General features: G+C 45.5%; 1 protein-coding gene across 1 annotated transcript in view; it reads left to right on the top strand.

Moving 5' to 3' along the window:
* Positions 1-6,140, top strand: part of cpt1a2b (carnitine palmitoyltransferase 1A2b) — a 49,006-nt gene extending 42,866 nt beyond the window's left edge. The window contains 4 exon segments of the mRNA XM_042011618.1: positions 1,399-1,554; positions 3,691-3,804; positions 4,359-4,451; positions 5,807-6,140. Of these exon segments, the coding sequence (XP_041867552.1) occupies positions 1,399-1,554; positions 3,691-3,804; positions 4,359-4,451; positions 5,807-5,914 (471 nt within the window). The 3' untranslated portion in view covers positions 5,915-6,140.
* The last annotated feature ends 12,449 nt before the right edge of the window (positions 6,141-18,589 follow it).

Raw genomic sequence — 18,589 nt, 5'->3', positions numbered from 1 at the left:
CACACCAGCTCAGACTCCTTCCCCACCAGAGAGGTGACATTCCACGTCCCTAAAGCTATGGCCCCTATGGCCCCTCCTGCAGGTAGTAAGCTCAGGAGAGGGGGGGCCCATGTCACCCTTTCGGGCTTAGCCTGACCGAACCCTATGGGCAAAAGGCCCAGCCACCAAGCGCTCGCCTCCATGCCCCACCTCCAGGTCCTGGCTCCAGAGGGGGCCCCCAGTGACCCACGTCCAGGCAAGGGAAATCTGGGTCCATGATTTGTCGTCATCATAGGGGTACTTGTGAGCCGCGCTTCGTCTGGTCCCTCCCCTAGACACCTTTATGCCCCTGGGTGACCCTACCAGGGGCATAAAGCCCCCAACAACATAGCCGCTAGGATCATCAGGACACACAAACTCCTTCACCACGGTAAGGTGGCGGCTCAGGGAGGGGTGCTCTAAAACCTCCATGAACTTTTCAGCATTGATGGAGCTTCACAGATGTGGCAGCTGCTCACGCCATAGGCGCTAATGCAGCCCCATACCGTCAGAGATGCAGGCTTTTCACCTGTCCACTGATAACAAGCTGGATGCTCCCACTCCTCTTTAGTCTGCAGGACACGCTGTGCATGCTTTCCAGAAAGAGTTTCTCATTTTCATCCATCTGACCACAGAACGTTTTTTTTCTTTTTAAATGGTCTTTGGTCCAGAGACGTCGGCGCTGTTCACATCCGACTTCTTTTTTGCATGATGGAGCTTTAACTTAAATTAGTGGATTTCAGGGTGAACTGTTTTCACAGAGTAATTCCTGGAAGTCTTCCTGAGTCCATGTAGTGACTTCCAGTAGAGAGTCATGTCTGCTTTTAATGCAGTGCCACCTGAGGAGCCCAAGATCACCAGCATCTAGTTATGACCCTCAGCCTTGTCCCATGTGCACAGAGATTCCTCCTGATTCTCTGAATCTTGTGATGATGTTATCCACTGCAGATGCAGGGATCTTCAAAGTCTTCCCAATTTTACATTGAGGAACATTTTTCTATAATTGTTACACAATTTTTAGACCCAGTTTGTCTTAGATTGTTGAACCTCCATCCAAACTCTGGCTTTCTGAAACCTCTGATACCCAGTTCAACCTGTTGCCAGTTAACCTAATTTGTTGTAAAATTCCCCTCAAGTTTTTTATTTGTACAAATGACTTTTCTAGCCTTTTGTTTCCCGGTTTCAACTTTTTTTATTTGCTGCCATCAAATTCAAATTGAACGAATATCTTCCAAAAATGATTTCATTCTGTTTTTATTAAAATTTTAGAAAGTGTCTCAAATTTTTGTGGAATTGGGCTTGTAAATGTTTTCCTACAGAAGTTTGATCCTTCTTATTAAGTTTGGAAGAATACGATGAAAATGTGATGTGGTTTGGCAGTCAGAGGACGAATGCAGACGTCTCTTCCGACTGGCCTCCGAGAAGCACCAGAACCTTTACCGAATGGCCATGACTGGAGCTGGAATCGACCGACACCTCTTCTGCCTATATGTCGTCTCCAAGTACCTGGGAGTGGACTCCCCTTTCCTCAAAGAGGTGAGCTGAGTGTCAGACAGCTTATAATCTGACTTTAGACCAGTTTAGAACTGTGTTCATATTAAGTCATTTATAGAATTCCTAATTCTACACTGTTTTTTTCTAAATCATAATCGTCTCACTGTGTTTCTCTTTTTTTCCCCCTGCATGTCTCTACTTAATCATGTTTGGATTGTGTCTGTTATCTCCATCCACCTGTTTTTTTTTAGTTGTAGTCAATAGGAAAACATATCTGACTCCAGTATCTTCCAGCTTCTTCAGTTTTATCAGAGGAAGTGGAGGATGGGGCAGCAGAATGATGCAGTTAAGCGACAACCTTAGCTCAGCATCATTTTCAGAAACTAGTTGTTTGGTTCATGTTTGATCTCCAGACAACAGACACATCATCACGGTCAACTTCAGTGTCGCTGCAGCTTCATTTTCTGAACTTTCTCCATCCATTTTCACCGCTCAACATCTGAAATAGCACAGCTGCTCTGCTGCAGGTTAGTGAGGCAGCAGCGAAAAGGGTCCTCCCTCAATCAGTTTACACTTGTTCCCAATATGACTGGGTTTAAAAAATCGATTTATCGATTTTAAATCGATTCAAATCGATTCAAGTTCAATAAATCTATTGATTCATAACACTCTGATATCTTTTTTTCATTTCCGGTAACGTGACCCTACTGTCGTGTGACTTACTGAGACTCTTAGCAATTTTACACAACTGGTTTCCTGTTGCCTTCGTCCAAATTCAGCTTGATGATGATGTAGAATTCAGATGTTTTCATTCACCTGTGTGGATTACATTCACCTGTAAAGTCTTTCACAGCATAGTACCGCTAACATTAGCAGCTAACGCTAAGACCGAGGGCACTCATATTAGCAGATAAAGCTAACGGGTGCCGTCATGTTACACAACAGGAAGTGATGTCACCAATGACCATATCTGATTTTTTTTTCCAAAGTCACAGTCTGATGCTTTTTATCTGGTTTACATGATGGCATGTCATAGCTGCTCTCTGTGTCCATGGCAGTGTGCACACATACACACAGACACGTGCGCACACACACAGGTTTCCGTCAGAGGACAGAGTGCACGTGTGGAGGCAGGTGGAGATGAAAGCATCGTGCTCCAGTGAGGAGCAGACGGAGGATTTCTCGTGCTCTGGTGTTATGCCGATAGCCTCACGGTCATTGCGGCAACGCGCACAGCTGAACAAGCTGAATCTATGTCATTCTAGGAATTTCGGAATTACGGCTTTAAATGGATCCAATATTCTTTGTAGGTTTTATTAACATCGTTATCTGAGAAAAATATATAGAGAGACTCCGCTGAATGAAACGCTTCATCAGGACATTTAAGTTTTTCTTTTTCTGAGTGTTTTTGTTTTGTTTTTTTGTTTTTTTTCATCACAGTGTGTTTGGCTGTGAATCTGGGGAAACACTGTATTCTGCTATTTCAAATATGCAAGTTGATGCTCTGATCAGATTATTACAGTAATCCGATTACTCCCAGATAACTGATTTTGATTGTCAACTAAGTGCAATTAGTGATTTATAAAAATATTTATCTGGGAATGTCTTTAATATAAAAAAAGGTGGTGAATCAATATTGAATCGAATCTGATTTATTTGAAATCGAATAGAAATAGGCTGTTGTGAATCGAATCGATTCATAAATTAGTGACAGTACCCAACTCTAATTCCCAACATTGTTTAGACTGTTTAAACTGGCGTTTGAGGCTTAAGACTAATTCATATCATAACAAAATAATATGAGCCGCTACTCCACCCAGCGCTGTCTCTAATTTCTTTACTAATTCTCTCTTCAGTTGTTAGCGTAACAAATCCCCATTTAACCACCAATTTACACAGTTTAGTTTGGAGTAAAATCAGATGTTTGATTTGGTTGAAAGAGAAGAAAAAGAACGGCTCCACCAACAAACCTCACTGCTTAACAGACCAGAACCACTTCTTTAGTAAGTTAAGCCTCTTTAAAATAAAAATAACAGCTTGACTTTGATTCCAAGATTTTAGACAGACACGACTCTTTTCTATTTCTATTGTGTATTTTTTTGTGTTCAACTGTGTGAAAGATGCTGTATGAATAGGCGATTATCAGCAGCTTTAAATTGAACCCCCCTCACGCTGCAGGTTTTGTCCGAGCCGTGGCACCTCTCCACCAGTCAGACCCCCGTTCAGCAGATGGAGTTGTTCGACCTGAAGAACCACCCAGATTTCATATCGCTCGGTGGAGGATTTGGACCTGTGAGTAACATCATGCTCCGTCTTTGGCGTCAACATTAACTCAGTTTATGTGTGTTGTTGGTTATCAGATAAAGAAGCTAACAAAGTGGTTCTCAAACTGGGGGGCGGGCCCGCTTGGGTGGGTGCAGGCGGGGGGAGGGGGGGTTCTACAGACCACTTGGTGGCAGTAATGCACCAATTCGTTTTTTTCAACCGCTGAATAAATATGAAGAAGAAGAACTGCAGAACAGAGATCAGCGTTTACTGAACGCGTCGAAGTGAGAAAAGAAAGAGAGATGTGGAGAAACAGGTGACTGGGATGAAGGAGGGCAGATATTCATGCTCTTGGTTTATCAGTAAATGTGTTTCTTATTATATCTTCCTCACATCTGTGATGTTGTGAGTGTCGTAAGTTACATAGTTAAAGGTATAGTTATAGTAAGTTTTTATATACATATATAGGGGTGCCTGGCAATGTTTATTCCTCCAAAGGGGGGCGAAGTAGAAAAGTTTGAGAACCACTGAGCTAACAGAAGCAGTTCTTATGAACTCTGCCGTGATTCCTGTTCTCTCAGGTGGCTGATGATGGTTACGGGGTTTCATACATAATCGTGGGCGAGGATATGATCAACTTCCACGTGTCATCTAAGTACTCCTGCAGTGAAACCGTGAGTATTGGTTTTACAAACTGTTTTCAATTGTAACAGATCTAAATGAGGTTTTTTAGGTCCACCTTCTAGTAGAGGGTTGAACCATTTTTTACCTCCAGAACTGCCTTAATTCTTGGTGTCATAGATCCAACAAGTTTTTGCTCCATATTGACATGACAGCAGTACACAGTTGCTGCAGGTTTGTCGGCTGCATCCATGATGAGAATCTCCCGTTCCACCACATCCCAAAGCTGCTCTACTGGACTGAGATCTGGTGACTGTGGAGGCCGTTTAAGTCCAGTGAACTCATTGTCATGTTCTAGAAAGCAGTTGGAGATGATCTGAGCTTTGTGACATGGTGCATTATCCTGCTGGAAGTAGCATCAGAAGATGCTCCACTGTGGGATGGACATGGTCAGCAACAATACTCAGGTAGGCTGTGGTGGTTGAACCAGGCCACGTTGGTTCTAAGGGGCCCAAAGTGGGCCAAGAAAATATCCCCCACACCATTACACCACCAGCAGCCTGAATTGTTGATCCAAGGCAGGATGGATCCATGTTTTCATGATGTTTCCACCAGATTCTGAGCCTAGTATCTGAATGTGGAGCTGAAATGGAGACTCATCAGACCAGTAATGTTTCTCCATCTTCTATTGTCCAGTGTTGGTGAGTGTGTGTGAATTGTAGCCTCATTTTCCTGTTCTTAGCGGACAGGAGGCACCCGGTGTGTGGTCTTCTGCTGCTGTAGCCCATCTGCTTCAAGGCTTGACGTGCTGTGTCTTCAGAGATGTTGGTCTGCAAACCTTGGCTGGAATCAGTGCTCATTTGGCTTCTTGAACCAGTCTGCCCATTCTCCTCTGACCTCTGACATCACCAAGACATTCTGGTCCAGACAACTGCTACTCACTGGATATTTTCTCTTCTTCAGACCATTCTCTGCAAACCCTAGAGCTGTAGTTTGTGACTTCATTATTTTCTTCATTACTATTGTTCTTGAGTTGCAGCTTTTTCACAAGATTTTATCCCCCAGTTGTGACCCCTGTGAGATTCCTCACATCTTGTTCCACGCAGCAGACTAGAAACTGATGCTGTTGCGCAGCTTTACATCAAGAACGGAGAGGCTTTAGAATCAGACCAGAAGAAGTTTTTTCTTCAAATGGTTTGGCTTTCAATGGATTTTCACCGGCTTTCCTTGGTCTTAAACCACAGAGCATAACAGGATGTGTCTCCATCCGCTTTCTCGCTTCCCTTTTCTCTCACATGTTTTCTTTAGAAATTTGCTGTACTGTTTTTTTTTCATATAAATAAATTGTCTAAAAACCCCAGCTGAGTTTTGTGTTGCCAAACATTTTCTCTTTCTCTTATTTTTTTAGGACTCTCACAAATTTGGAGCTCAAATCAAAAAGGCCCTCCAAGATATCATGACTCTCCTCTCAACTGATGCCAAACCTGCCACTTCCAAGTCCGGGAAGTCCTTGTGAATCCAGTTGACAGATACTAAATAATCCAGACACACTAACAGATGGAAAGCACAAAATAATGCAATCTCAAACTGGTGTTTTTTTAATTGGTGTTGCTCAGAGGTTGCCTCTTTATTTAGAAGCAGATGGAGACCTGCCAGGAAAAAACTCTGAAAAAGTCAACCTCTTAAACAGTGAGGAGCCGTCAAAAAAAAAAAAAAACTGGAGCAGGTTGTAAAAAGGGAAATTTGGCTTAATTCAACTCATTCATGTTTTTTTTTTTTTTGCTGTTATTTAATGCATTAGAGAAGATGATGATGACGTGTTCACAGCTACTTCATCACCTGATCTCTGGGATGTTTGACTTTCTACTTTTTATTTAATGTTTCAGCCACGGATTGAAGTTTAACCGAGGTTAACTAATGAGTGACTCCTGTAATCACCATTTATGTTTTAAAAGTTAGAAATCCTTCATCGTCGCTTCCATGTCTTTTTCTGTATCAGTTCTGTATAAATAAGCAGAAAATACACCTTTAGCTGCATCACTGCTTGTTTAAATGCTTTTTTTCATGTTGAAGTTAAGCTGAGAGGTGAGTTTATGTGAGAAAAGAGTCAAAGCTGGAGGTTGTTAATGTTTTAGATGTTTTCTCATGTTTCTTCTGCCTGCATGAAGCTGACAAGTGTGGCTACAGAGGCGGGAAGCAACCAGCTCAGACCAGACAAGCCATGAAAAACAAAAACCAACTCAAACAGGTCTCCAGACTAACTTTTTGTACTGGTTGCCCTGGTGGGGTAATTATTTTCTATTTTGGGTACACTTGCAAAAACTCGAGTTGCAACCAGATTTCCCCACTGTGCTTCTCTGCACTGCCTTTCATTACATCTAAAGGGTCTTCCTGATCAAACCCAGATACATCGGTGGTATTTAAATTATTGTGAGGAAGAATGAGGCTTAGGAAATGTTTTATCTTTATTTGGAAAATGAAAGAAATGGAAAAAATTTTTTTGTTGTTTTTTTTTAAACAAAATTAAAGACGTACAACATAACTTTTACGAACTCTTGTGTGTCTTTGTTGAATCAGTCTTGGTGCGCGTTCCAAACAGCCGGTGTGTTCATATCTGCTCGCGTGTGTCGCGGAGGGTAAAGCAAAACTGCACCAAAGTCAAGCGGCGTCCTGGAAGAAGTTGTGATGTGCGGTTTCTCAAGCTCGAGACGCCGCTGGGCAGCAACAGCTCCACAAATGTACGAAATAAATGTCACTCTGCCATCAAACGAATTGGGACACAGAGTTAAGGTCGGAAAGTTACGTAATGCATCTTTATCGTACTAGCTTTACTGAACTCAGTGAAATTAAATTGTTTTAAACAAAACTTTATTCAATTAATAGATTACAAATGACAGCTAACCTAAAACTGAAAGTAAACATAATTTTTTTCAACCCTGTCCTGTCCAGCATCCTAACATACAGAACGGTGGTCTGTGTGCCATATTTTGCTAGACAGATTTGCTCTACCAAGGGAAACATGTTATATACATGCCTGCCCTTGATATTTTTATTATTTTTTATTGTAATCTTATTTTCTTTAGTTTTTATATGTCAGTGCCAAACCTGAGAGGGAGAAGGAGGAAGAGGCGAAAAACAGGGAGAAAAGGACAGAATTAAAATGTGGAAATAAAAGTTGTCTAGGCTACCTAAAACACACCACAAAAAAACAAACAATATAAACTACCACAGTACTACATGATACATAAAGAAAATAGGATAATGATATGAAAAAGTACAGTAGTCATCAAACGTACGTGCAGAGAAACGTGCCTACACACAAACATCAGCAACATCTAGTGAGAAGCGGATGGAGAGACAAGCACGTTTGTGAGCATGCATGTGAGAACGTGCGTGTGTGGCCATGCAACAAGGAAGAAATGTGTGCTTGCAAGGGGGCCGTGATCATGCCGCACCCCCCGAAGCATCAGTGGGGGACAGGGGGAGCCCGAGGCCCCAAAGGCCCAGCAGGTCCACAGAGCACCAAGCCCAGGACAGCCAAAGCAGACAGAGCAGCAGCCCACTCAGACCAGAGCAGAGGGGCCCCCAGACCGGAGCCCCCCGGCACGATGGGGCTGGGGCACCGGGCAGCACAGGGCGATGACGAGCAGGCCCAGCAGGCGGCAGGAGCCACAGCGCGAGCCACGCGGAGGGCAGGCACCCATTCCCCCCAGCAGTTTTTTTTTATTTTAACCAAGTCTGTCCTAACTGTAGTTTGTTTGTTTTTTTTTTGTTTTTTTTTCGTTGATTTGTTTTGCAGCGGTTAAAATACATTTGACTCTCGTCTTGCTTTTCTCTTTCATTTGGATCAGACGGTGAAAAAGCAGATCACTGGTCAAATTCTTAATTTCCGTCCAGCTGTTTTTCATCGTACCAAATGTTTAATGCACGCTGCTCAAAATTCAAACCAGCGGGATGAACAGCTGCTGATAAGAGCCAATCAGAGGAGAAAACCCACCCATTCTCTGCCTTTTATTGGCTTTTTATCACAGTATCATTCTAAATGTGCAGACAGACATTTAGGTAAATAAAAGTCCTTCATCCAGACCTGGAAATGTTGGACGTGCAAGTGTTTCAGATATGAACTTTGGCTCATCTGAGAGGTTTCTGGAAAAGACGGATGATCAGCTTTGTTTTGATTGAGATCAGGTGATCTGTGTGTCGGAGGGAAACAGGAAAAAAATTATTTTTACTGGTAGATCAGGTGTAGATATTTTAGTCAACTGTTTCCAGGTGTGTTTACTGCTCTAAATGAACAGAGTCTGAAGTGTTGATTATTTGTTTGGTAAATAGTTGTTTTGCCTTTTCATTTCATTTTCTGTTTGTTTCTGAAAGGCCTCCTGATCAGCTGCAGTACCGCTGTCTCTGCTCTAATAATTAACAAGTTTGAATGTTGAACTCTGCAGTGTTGAGTTATTTAGAAAACATGATAACAACATACAAGACTAAAAGTCCCAAATTACCCTTCTTTCTTTTATATGTGGCCAGAAAAACAGGAAATAGATACTGAAAATAATGTAATGTGCGAACATTAGTAGAAAGATAGTTTGTACTTTAGAATGACAAACGTGGGAGACCATTTCTGATGAGGATGTGTCATGTCCTGTATCAGGATGGTTTTCCCCTTTGTTTCTGAAGAATCTCACTTTAAGTCTTCTGATTATTTATAATCCTGACACTCCTTTATGCCTCAACTTGTCCAGTTTCCTCAAACATTTAAGAACACACTGCAAAGCAAGCTGAGATAATGCCTGTTGGTACAAAAAAAAAAACAGTCTTATCTAGAGCCCGGCAGATATGGACTTTGAGGCCGATGTCAATTACTATATTTGGCAGAAAAAATCTGATAACTGATTAATCAGCCCATTAATTTTAAAAAATGTCAAATAAATAAAATATCTTCTTTTTTGGTCCCTCAACACTCACAATAACAAAGACATTAATTACAGGCAGAACATTTAACGGTTTAACATAAAAAAGAGGAGTTTCCAAGTGCAACTCTGGGAAGTTATGTAATATTTATATTATAATTATATATACTTGTATTTATTTATTTATGTGGCAAGCTCGGGGGAGCCAGAGGTTACATACACATTAGCTCGGGATGCTATACAGGCTGAAAGCCAGTAAATCGTATAATTAGTTGCAGACAACACCACCCCGGGACTTTCACCGCGGGGAATGATAACAGGAACTCCAACAAAGCACACAGGTTCGTTTTACTAAGGAGGCGTGAGACCAACGTCCAAATAATTAAACAATCTTAATTGTTCAAATAAACAAAACAAAGCAGGACTAAAAAATGAAACTCACGGTCCAACATTAAAAGATGGCGGAAGCTTACCGGGAGGAAGGTGGGCCAAACGAAGTGAAGGGAGCCAAACTAAAACCACCCCAGACACACGTGCAAGATAAACACCCTTCACACCGCACTTCGGCCACACAGCACAGGCAGACGTGCTCAGCATGCAAACGAGGGGAGGAGCAAACCAGGAAAAGGGACCCACACCGTTAAGGCACCACCAACTCCTACGCTTTCCGGCCTCTAAAAGAAAGAATAAAATACAATTAGTACAAGAACCGTGGAGTTTGGGCATGCCAAAATAAAAGACAATAAATAAACAAACATAAAACGGTTACAATATAAAATATCCACACTGGAAGCCACCCACCAGTATCAGCCTTCGTTGCGGGCCTAAATAAATAAAATAAAATAAAATGCGTCCCCAATAACTTAAAAAGGAATCCAAAAATTAAAATAAGCAAAGCAGCATCAATCTGCCGAGCAGCGGTCTGTCAGCGTGGGGAATGGCTGTGAAGCTCTTGATCCACACGCCACCACGGACCGCTGCCTGTTGTCTAGAAGGTGGCTGTATCGTAAAAATGCCGTCAGATAAATCCCCCTAAAACAAAAAAAGATAACCATAAAAAAATCCGATGCAGCCAGGAAAAGCGCCCACCAACCGTGGATTGACCTACCCGGATGACCAGCGCTCGTCATGCAGAGAAGCCGTTCCAGCACGAGAGGCAGCACAACACAGGTTTCCCTACTGGAGCACAGTCTGTTAACACTTAAAGGTCCCATATTATACACTTTATTCCCAATCTGAGACCATTCATTAATATCTAAATGAAATATTTCCGCCATGGTATGGACAAATCGACCCTCAGTTTGAGTGCAGCGGCTTCTCTTCACCTCCCTCTTTTTAGCAGCTTCAGAAATGTGCCGTTTATGGTGGGCGGAACCCTGGTGGAGCAGCTCAGCTGTTGGCTCCGCCCATCGCATCGCCCGTCATGAGGTGATTGACAGGTTAATATATTTTCAAGCTATCAGACTAATAAGGCCGAAACGATAAAATAACTGCCAGCTCTTACCTCTCCAGCTGTGTCACGGACAGTTGGTATTGAACCTGGCTTCAGCTTCAAACGGTTGGCGAAGCCTGCTTTCCATGCCCCCATGTTGTGGAAACAGTCCTCTTTGAAATGCTGGCCACAGACATGCAAAACCTTTGGAAGTTTTCCGGGTACATTTCCTCCAAAAATAAAATTAATCCACTCAGTCCTCGTGGGTTCAGTGGATGGAAGTAAAAAAACTTCGTTTTCGTGTTCATTTATGCAGCCACAAACAGAACAGTGCTTCTGTCGCTTAGCCATGTCCGCTAACGAGGGTTGCCGAAGAGGGAAAAACACTGGGCGCTAGGTGATTTTTAGAGGGCGGGCTTTGAGAGCCGGTAGACGGGTCCATCGCTCTGTGGGGAGTGGTTATTGTCCCTTATGACGTCATAACGTACACGCTTTCAAACAAGCTCATTTCAGCGCTTACTTCCCTAGAGGTGGAGCAGGGGGGAGAGAGAGCGCCTGAAAGAGTTTCACACTTACGGGTCTCCTACACATGCGGGGGGACCAGTATGACTGTTCCAAAACCATTAAAAAGTGAATTTTGCATAATATGGGACCTTTAACTCTGATAGTAAAACCCAATACAGCAGAAGTGAGGTTAACCTACCACTGCAGTCTCAAGGTAATAGCCAATTCTACGCCCAGCAACAATCTCCACATCAGCCGGAAGTCAGGTGATCTGCCAACCAGACGAACCCTGTCCAAGACTGGCTCCTCGCCTGCTTAAATACGTCGCCCCCTTCCGCTGATTGGTTAATACTGCACTTTCTCATCTCAAATTTCCCCCACAATCTACCCCGTTTTTTTTTTTTTGGCGCCCGACGATAAAGTACTCTTCCCCTATACTCTCATCTCCAGGGCTTGAAGAAAGCAACGACTGAAGCCGAACTGCAGGGGTGAGCACCGGCTGACCTCGGGAAGGTGGTGGACATTTGAATGATGGCCCGCCGCTGGTCTTAATGACCTCCGGACTACCCAGTCCGCTACACTAGCCGGCTGAACGGAGTCAGCCACGACTACCGTTGGCGGTTCGCTCCTGGGAGTCTGTGGAGGGCCCGAAGCCTGCGCCCCGGTAAGACCTGTAGGTGGTTCTGAGGACAATGATAGCTCCTCAGTTAAAGGAACAAGCGGGCACCCCTGAGCCATCCCCTGTCCCGGATAGATCCGCCCTACAAGCAGATCGTAATCACCTGTGGTGCTCTCGTCGGTAGCCTGCTCCTCGGTAAGTGATGGACTAGCCAATGGGGTGTCAATCACCGGAGACACCGCCACCCAGGCCTTTAGCAAGGAACGATATACATTCCTGGTTTTGGTCAAATCACTTACCGGAGCAATAGTGTACACAGGGCCACCTTCTTTTGGTGCTTTTAACACTTGTTGCACCACTGGATTCCACAGATCCTGAATTTTATGGCGTCCTCGTACGCCAAAGTCCCGTACCACTACCAACTGGCCTTCAGCAAGGGGAGGGTCCTGGACAAGCCGGTCATGACTGCGCTTCCGCCGATCGGCAGCAGCCTTCAGCCGTTCCTTGGCTGCCTCGGCTGCCAGCCGCAACCGGGCCTGATGTTCCAGGATCCACTCACTAACGGTCCCCGCAACTGGTTCCTGCACCCTACCTAACAGGAAGTCGATCGGCAATCTAGGCTCTTGGCCAAACATTAAGAGAAAGGGAGACTCACCAGTCGACTGATGCGGAGTGGTGTTGTAACAATAGAGCACCTGCGGTAAGCAGGAGTTCCAGTCCCTCTTCTGGGATGCCGGGAGAGTACGTAGCAAGTTGTGCATGGTCCGATTAAAGCGTTCCGCTTGGCCATTACCGGCCGGGTGATATGGGGTAGTACGCGACTTCTCCACCCCGTATAACCTGCAAAGCTGCTGGATCAGGGAGCTCTTGAAGCTACGCCCCTGATCAGAGTGCAGGCGAGCCGGAACTCCAAACTTGTAAAACCACTCCTGCACTAACACTTGTGCTACCGTCGAGGCTCGTTGGTCCCGAGTGGGGACAGCGATGGTATACTTACTAAAGACATCGGTCATTATCAAAACATTCTCAACCCCATTACCTGCTGGTTTAAGTACTGTGAAATCAATAGCTAGGATTTCGTTCGGTCGTGCAGCCAGCAGATGTCCCATAGGACTTCGGGCAGCTGGACGCGTCTCCTTGGCTACTTGACACCGCTCACAGACCTGACACCAGCGAGCCACGTCCGTGGACATACCAGGCCAATAGCAGCGTGCCCTCAAGAGGGCTAACGTCCTCTCCACTCCTTGATGCCCATGTTCCTGATGCACTTGATTCAATACTTCTGTCTTTATAACACCAGGCAGTAGCACTTGCAAAACGGGTTCCGCCCCCTCCGGCCGGTACACCCTACGATATAACACGCCATCCTTCTCTACCATACGACTCCATTGCTGTAGCAGGGTCAGTGCCAGCGGGGAAAGTGTCCGCCGCTGCTCAGCATTGGGACGTCGCCCTTCTTCCCAAAACGGTAGTACCTCTCCTATGACTGCATCAGCCTGCTGGAGGGCACGCAGGTCAGCCGGCGTGCGCTGGAACCACGTGGTCACTGCGCTCTGAGCTGCTCCCATGGACTCGCGATACACGGCCTGCTCCAGCTGGCTTGGAACCAGAACACCAGGTCTCATAGCCTGGACCTCTGGTGCGCCCGGTGAGTGCTGGCGAGAGAGAGCATCAGCATTGATGTTTCGTGTTCTTGAATACAGCAGTTTCACTTATATCTATTATCATATTTTTTTTTTTTTTTTCTTCAATATACCTTTTCTCTCTATTCTTATAATTATTCTTAAAATTTTATTATTATTTCTGTTATTATTATTATTATTATTACTCTTATTATTATTATTATTACTATTATTATTATTATTATCATTATTATTGTGATTATTATTATTGTTACTATTATCAACTAGTTGTGTAATGACCTACTGGCTAGGATGATCTTAGCTATATATGTTGTAAGTAGTATGGATTACATGGTCTTTTGTATGATGTCTGAAGTCCCCACCTGCACTCCCCACACCCTTTCTGTCCCTCTCCCTCCCCTCCCTCTTCTCTCTCCCTTCTTTTCTCTCTCTCTCTCTCTGTCCCCTCCGGTCGAGTCCAGCATTAAGAGTTTGATTTAATAAAGTTTTTCATATCATCAAGAGGGACTTTATACATGTAGTATAAATCCCTGCTTGATAGAGTAAAATTGCCCGGCACCAGACGGCAGCCAGACATTCATTCTGTTTGCAACGATGCTGGACAAGACAGGTGAAAAAAAAAAAAAAAAAAAAAAAAAAAGGCATTGATGTTACTCTTTCTGGACCGATACTTGATGTCAAAGTCAAAAGAGGCAAGCTGGGCTGCCCAACGCTGCTCAGTCGCACCCAGTTTGGCAGAGGACAAATGACTGAGAGGGTTATTATCGGTGTAAACCTTGCACTTATGACCCAACAAGTATTCCCTAAATTTTTCTGTCATGGCCCACTTAAGTGCCAAAAATTCCAGTTTCATGGAACTGTAATTGGTCATATTGCGTTCAGTGGGCCTCAGCCCGCGGCTAGCATAAGCTATCGGTCGCACCTTACCATCCTGTTCCTGAGACAGGACTGCTCCCAAGCCACCGTAGCTGGCGTCCACCTCCAAGATACAGGGCAAAGAGAAATCAGCATAAGTGAGGACTGGGGCCGTAACCAGCCTCCGTTTCAACTCCTCAAAGGACTCCTGGCACTCCTCTGTCCAACCCTCCCGGACGCCCTGTCCCCCGTTCCTCCGAGATTTCGTACCCCCGTACTCAGCCACCAGTCTATGCAAGGGGGCCGCAAGCTTGGCGAACCCCACCACAAAAACGGCGGTAATAGCTAGCGAACCCCAGGAAGGACCCCAGCTCCGAGACGGTATCCGGGGGCCTCCAACCGAACACCACCTCCACCTTACTGGGATCCGTAGACACCCCTCGATCCAAGATAACATGGCCCAAATACTGCACCTCCTTCTGGAAGAATGAACACTTACTGAGCTTCACCTTCAGGCCCTCCTGCTTGGGCCGCCCCAGCACCACCTTCAGTCTCTACAAATGTTGTTGCACTGTAGAGGAGAACACCACAATATCATCAAGATACAGTAACAGCGACTGACACTGCCGGTCCCCAAAAAGGCGCTGCATCAACCGCTGAAAGGTGCTGGGGGCATTACAGAGCCCAAAGGGCATACGGTTCCACTCAAATAAACCAAAGGGGGTACAAAAAGCCATTTTGTGCTTGTCTGTCTCGGTAATAGGTACCTGATTGTACCCACTGGCCAAATCTATGGTGGAAAACCAACAGGCACCGGTCAGCGCGTCCAGGGATTCCTCAATTCGCGGCAGAGGAAACGCGTCCTTCCAGGTTTTACTATAAAGGGGGCAATAATCCACACACATCCGTAGGCCGCCATCCTTCTTTCTTACCAGCACAATAGGGGAAGCATACAGACTATAATAATAATAATAATAATGGATTAGATTTATATAGTGCTTTTCAAGGCACCCAAAGCGCTTTACATTGTGATTCCATTATTCATCCACTCCTCACTCATACCTGGTGATGGTAAGCTATGTGTGTAGCCACAGCTGCCCTGGGGCAAGCTGACGGAAACGTGGCTGCCAGTCTGCGCCTACGGCCTCTCCGAACATCACCCACCATTCATCCACACATTCATACACCAGCGATGCCAACACTGGAGGCAAGGAGGGTTAAGTGTCTTGCCCAAGGACACAACGACAGATGACTGCGGGAGCGGGAATCGAACCGCCGACCTTCCGATCATTGGACGACCTGCTCTACCGCCCGAGCCACTGCCGCCCCTAACTACTACTCTCCTGTATTATTTGTGCCTGCAGCAGCTGACCCTGTGATCTTTGACCACCTCATACTCCGAAGGTGGGATGCGCTGGTAGCGCTGCTTAACCAGAACGTCATCCGTCAACGGAATATCATGGCTAATCAAATTAGTGCAGCCCAAGTCTCCCTCATATGCCGCAAATACCGAGGCGTAGTCCTGTAAAAGAGACCTTGCCTGGGCCTGTTCCTCAATGGGCAACTGTGACAACCCCATGCCCTCAATATGATCTTGGACCAAGGGCGCCACCGTCTGGGAATTTACAGTAGCCACCTCCACTGGTACCTCAGTAACTCCTGCAGGTAAACTAACGACATGTACCAAATCTAAGGTGCCAACCGGGGTGCGGGGATAGAGTAACACATCGTTGATCCTACATTTACAACCGGTATGTATGCCGTGCTTCTACGGACCTGGACTAAATACAGTTCTAAATACCCTATATAGGGAATGGACAGCCCGTTAGCTGCCTTAAGTTGCAACCAATTACAGGCCTGAAGGCGTTCCGGGCCCCATGGTTTACAATGCCTTTGGAAAAAGCTCTCTGTGATGGTGGATACCATAGACCCCGTGTCCACCAGACAAGGTACTTGTACTCCACCCATGTCTACCTCCAAATGTGGACATGCAGAAATCAACCTGTCAGCCGCCTCAGAACTCTCTGGAACTTTTGGTGAGCCTACAAGGGCCCCACCCAAACTGTGGCTCTGCAATTTGGTGGGTGCTAGTTTTCCGCCGTCGAATGTGGCCGACTACTAGAATGGGACGAAGGCTGGGAATGAGAGACACGTACCCCATCACATTCTCGCGCAAAATGACCGGGCTTCTCACAACGTCTACAGATCACCGTGCGCTTACGAGGGAAATCATCACGCTGGTGCGTGCTTTGTAGACGAGCCAGAGTCTGGGTGAGCTGGGCCAGCTGTTCCTGTTGACACTTCAACAGCTCCCTCATTTCATCCAACTCGGACATCGGTGGGGGATCTGACTTTTGTGGGGCACATTGTACCTCATACTGAAATCCCACCGCTGGGGGGATCGAAACGCTACGTTCTCTCAATGCACCTGGCAAACCTTCACGCTCCCACCGTATAGCCTCTCCTCTAACGTCGAGCATGGTCGACCTCGGGTGCCCCCGTACCACACGTCGGCATTCTCCACTGCAGTTGACGAATTCAGCCTCACCTTCTCCATCAGCCCCATCAAAGCCAGGGAAAACTCTTGTAGAGTTTCCCCCTCCTGCTGTTTCCGAGAGAAGAACGCTTCCTGCAAAGCTACGTACGAATCTGAGCAGCCATATAATTCTTCCAGAACGCTAATAATACTATCTGGAGCCTCTCGCTCCGCCCGGGAGCGATACTTAATTTCTACTCGGGCCTCCCCCTCGAGATGATCAAACAGGAAGAACGCTTGCTCGGACACGGATAAACGTCGGGCCCGAATACACGCCTGTGCTTCCTCCAACCACTCATTAAAACTCATGCAGCCTTTTCCTTTAAACCGGGGGCAATTCCTGTCTCTGTGGACAAAAACAAATCTATCAACGGAAGGAGCACTAGCAGATGCACCTGAAGCCGACCCGGTGGCAGGCTGTTCCTGCCGTAACCGGTCATTATCTGCTTTTAGCTGTGCGACCAAATCACGCAGCCCACTCAGCTCCTCTTCCATGCCTACACAATATAATTATGTCAGCATGGGGGGATATATCCAAACACACACCGATAAAACAAACCCTGATAAAATGATGCTGCTGCTGTGCTTTTACAAAACCCAAATTCTTAAAAAAAAAAAAAAAACACATACCCAAGGAAAAAAAACAAACAAAAAAAAAAACAAAAAAAAAAACACCATGAACAAAATAAGGAACGCTAGTCTCAGCCTACACAAAATAAATCCTGCCGACCAACGCCAAGTTTGTGGCAAGCTCGGGGGAGCCAGAGGTTACATACACATTAGCTCAGGATGCTATACAGGCTGAAAGCCAGTAAATCGTATAATTAGCTGCAGACAACACCACCCCGGGACTTTCACCACGGGGAATGATAACAGGAACTCCAACAAAGCACACAGGTTCGTTTTACTAAGGAGGCGTGAGACCAGTGTCCAAATAATTAAACAATCTTTATTGTTCAAATAAACAAAACAAAGCAGGACTAAAAAAAGAAACTCACGGTCCAACATTAAAAGATGGTGGAAGCTTACCGGGAGGAAGGTGGGCCAAACGAAGTGAAGGGAGCCAAACTAAAACCACCCCAGACACACGTGCAAGATAAACACCCTTCACACCGCACTTCGGCCACACAGCACAGGCAGACGTGCTCAGCATGCAAACGAGGGGAGGAGCAAACCAGGAAAAGGGACCCACACCGTTAAGGCACCACCAACTCCTACGCTTTCCGGCCACTAAAAGAAAGAATAAAATACAATTAGTACAAGAACCGTGGAGTTTGGGCATGCCAAAATAAAAGACAATAAATAAACAAACATAAAACGGTTACAATATAAAATATCCACACTGGAAGCCACCCACCAGTATCAGCCTTCGTTGCGGGCCTCGTCCCGGCCTTCCAGTGGAGCAGCAGAAAATAAAATGCATCCCCAATAACTTAAAAAGGAATCCAAAAATTAAAATAAGCAAAGCAGCATCAATCCGCCGAGCAGCGGTCTGTCAGCGTGGGGAATGGCTGTGAAGCTCTTGATCCACACGCCACCACGGACCGCTGCCTGTTGTCTAGAAGGTGGCTGTATCGTAAAAATGCCGTCAGATAAATCCCCCTAAAACAAAAACAGATAACCATAAAAAAAATCCGATGCAGCCAGGAAAAGCGCCCACCAACCGTGGATTGACCTACCCGGATGACCAGC

This window comes from Melanotaenia boesemani, chromosome 2 (assembly GCF_017639745.1).
Source record: "Melanotaenia boesemani isolate fMelBoe1 chromosome 2, fMelBoe1.pri, whole genome shotgun sequence".
Taxonomy (NCBI): domain Eukaryota; kingdom Metazoa; phylum Chordata; class Actinopteri; order Atheriniformes; family Melanotaeniidae; genus Melanotaenia; species Melanotaenia boesemani.
The sequence above is the reverse complement of the archived record's forward strand: the minus strand, read 5'-3'. Positions and strand labels throughout refer to the sequence as shown.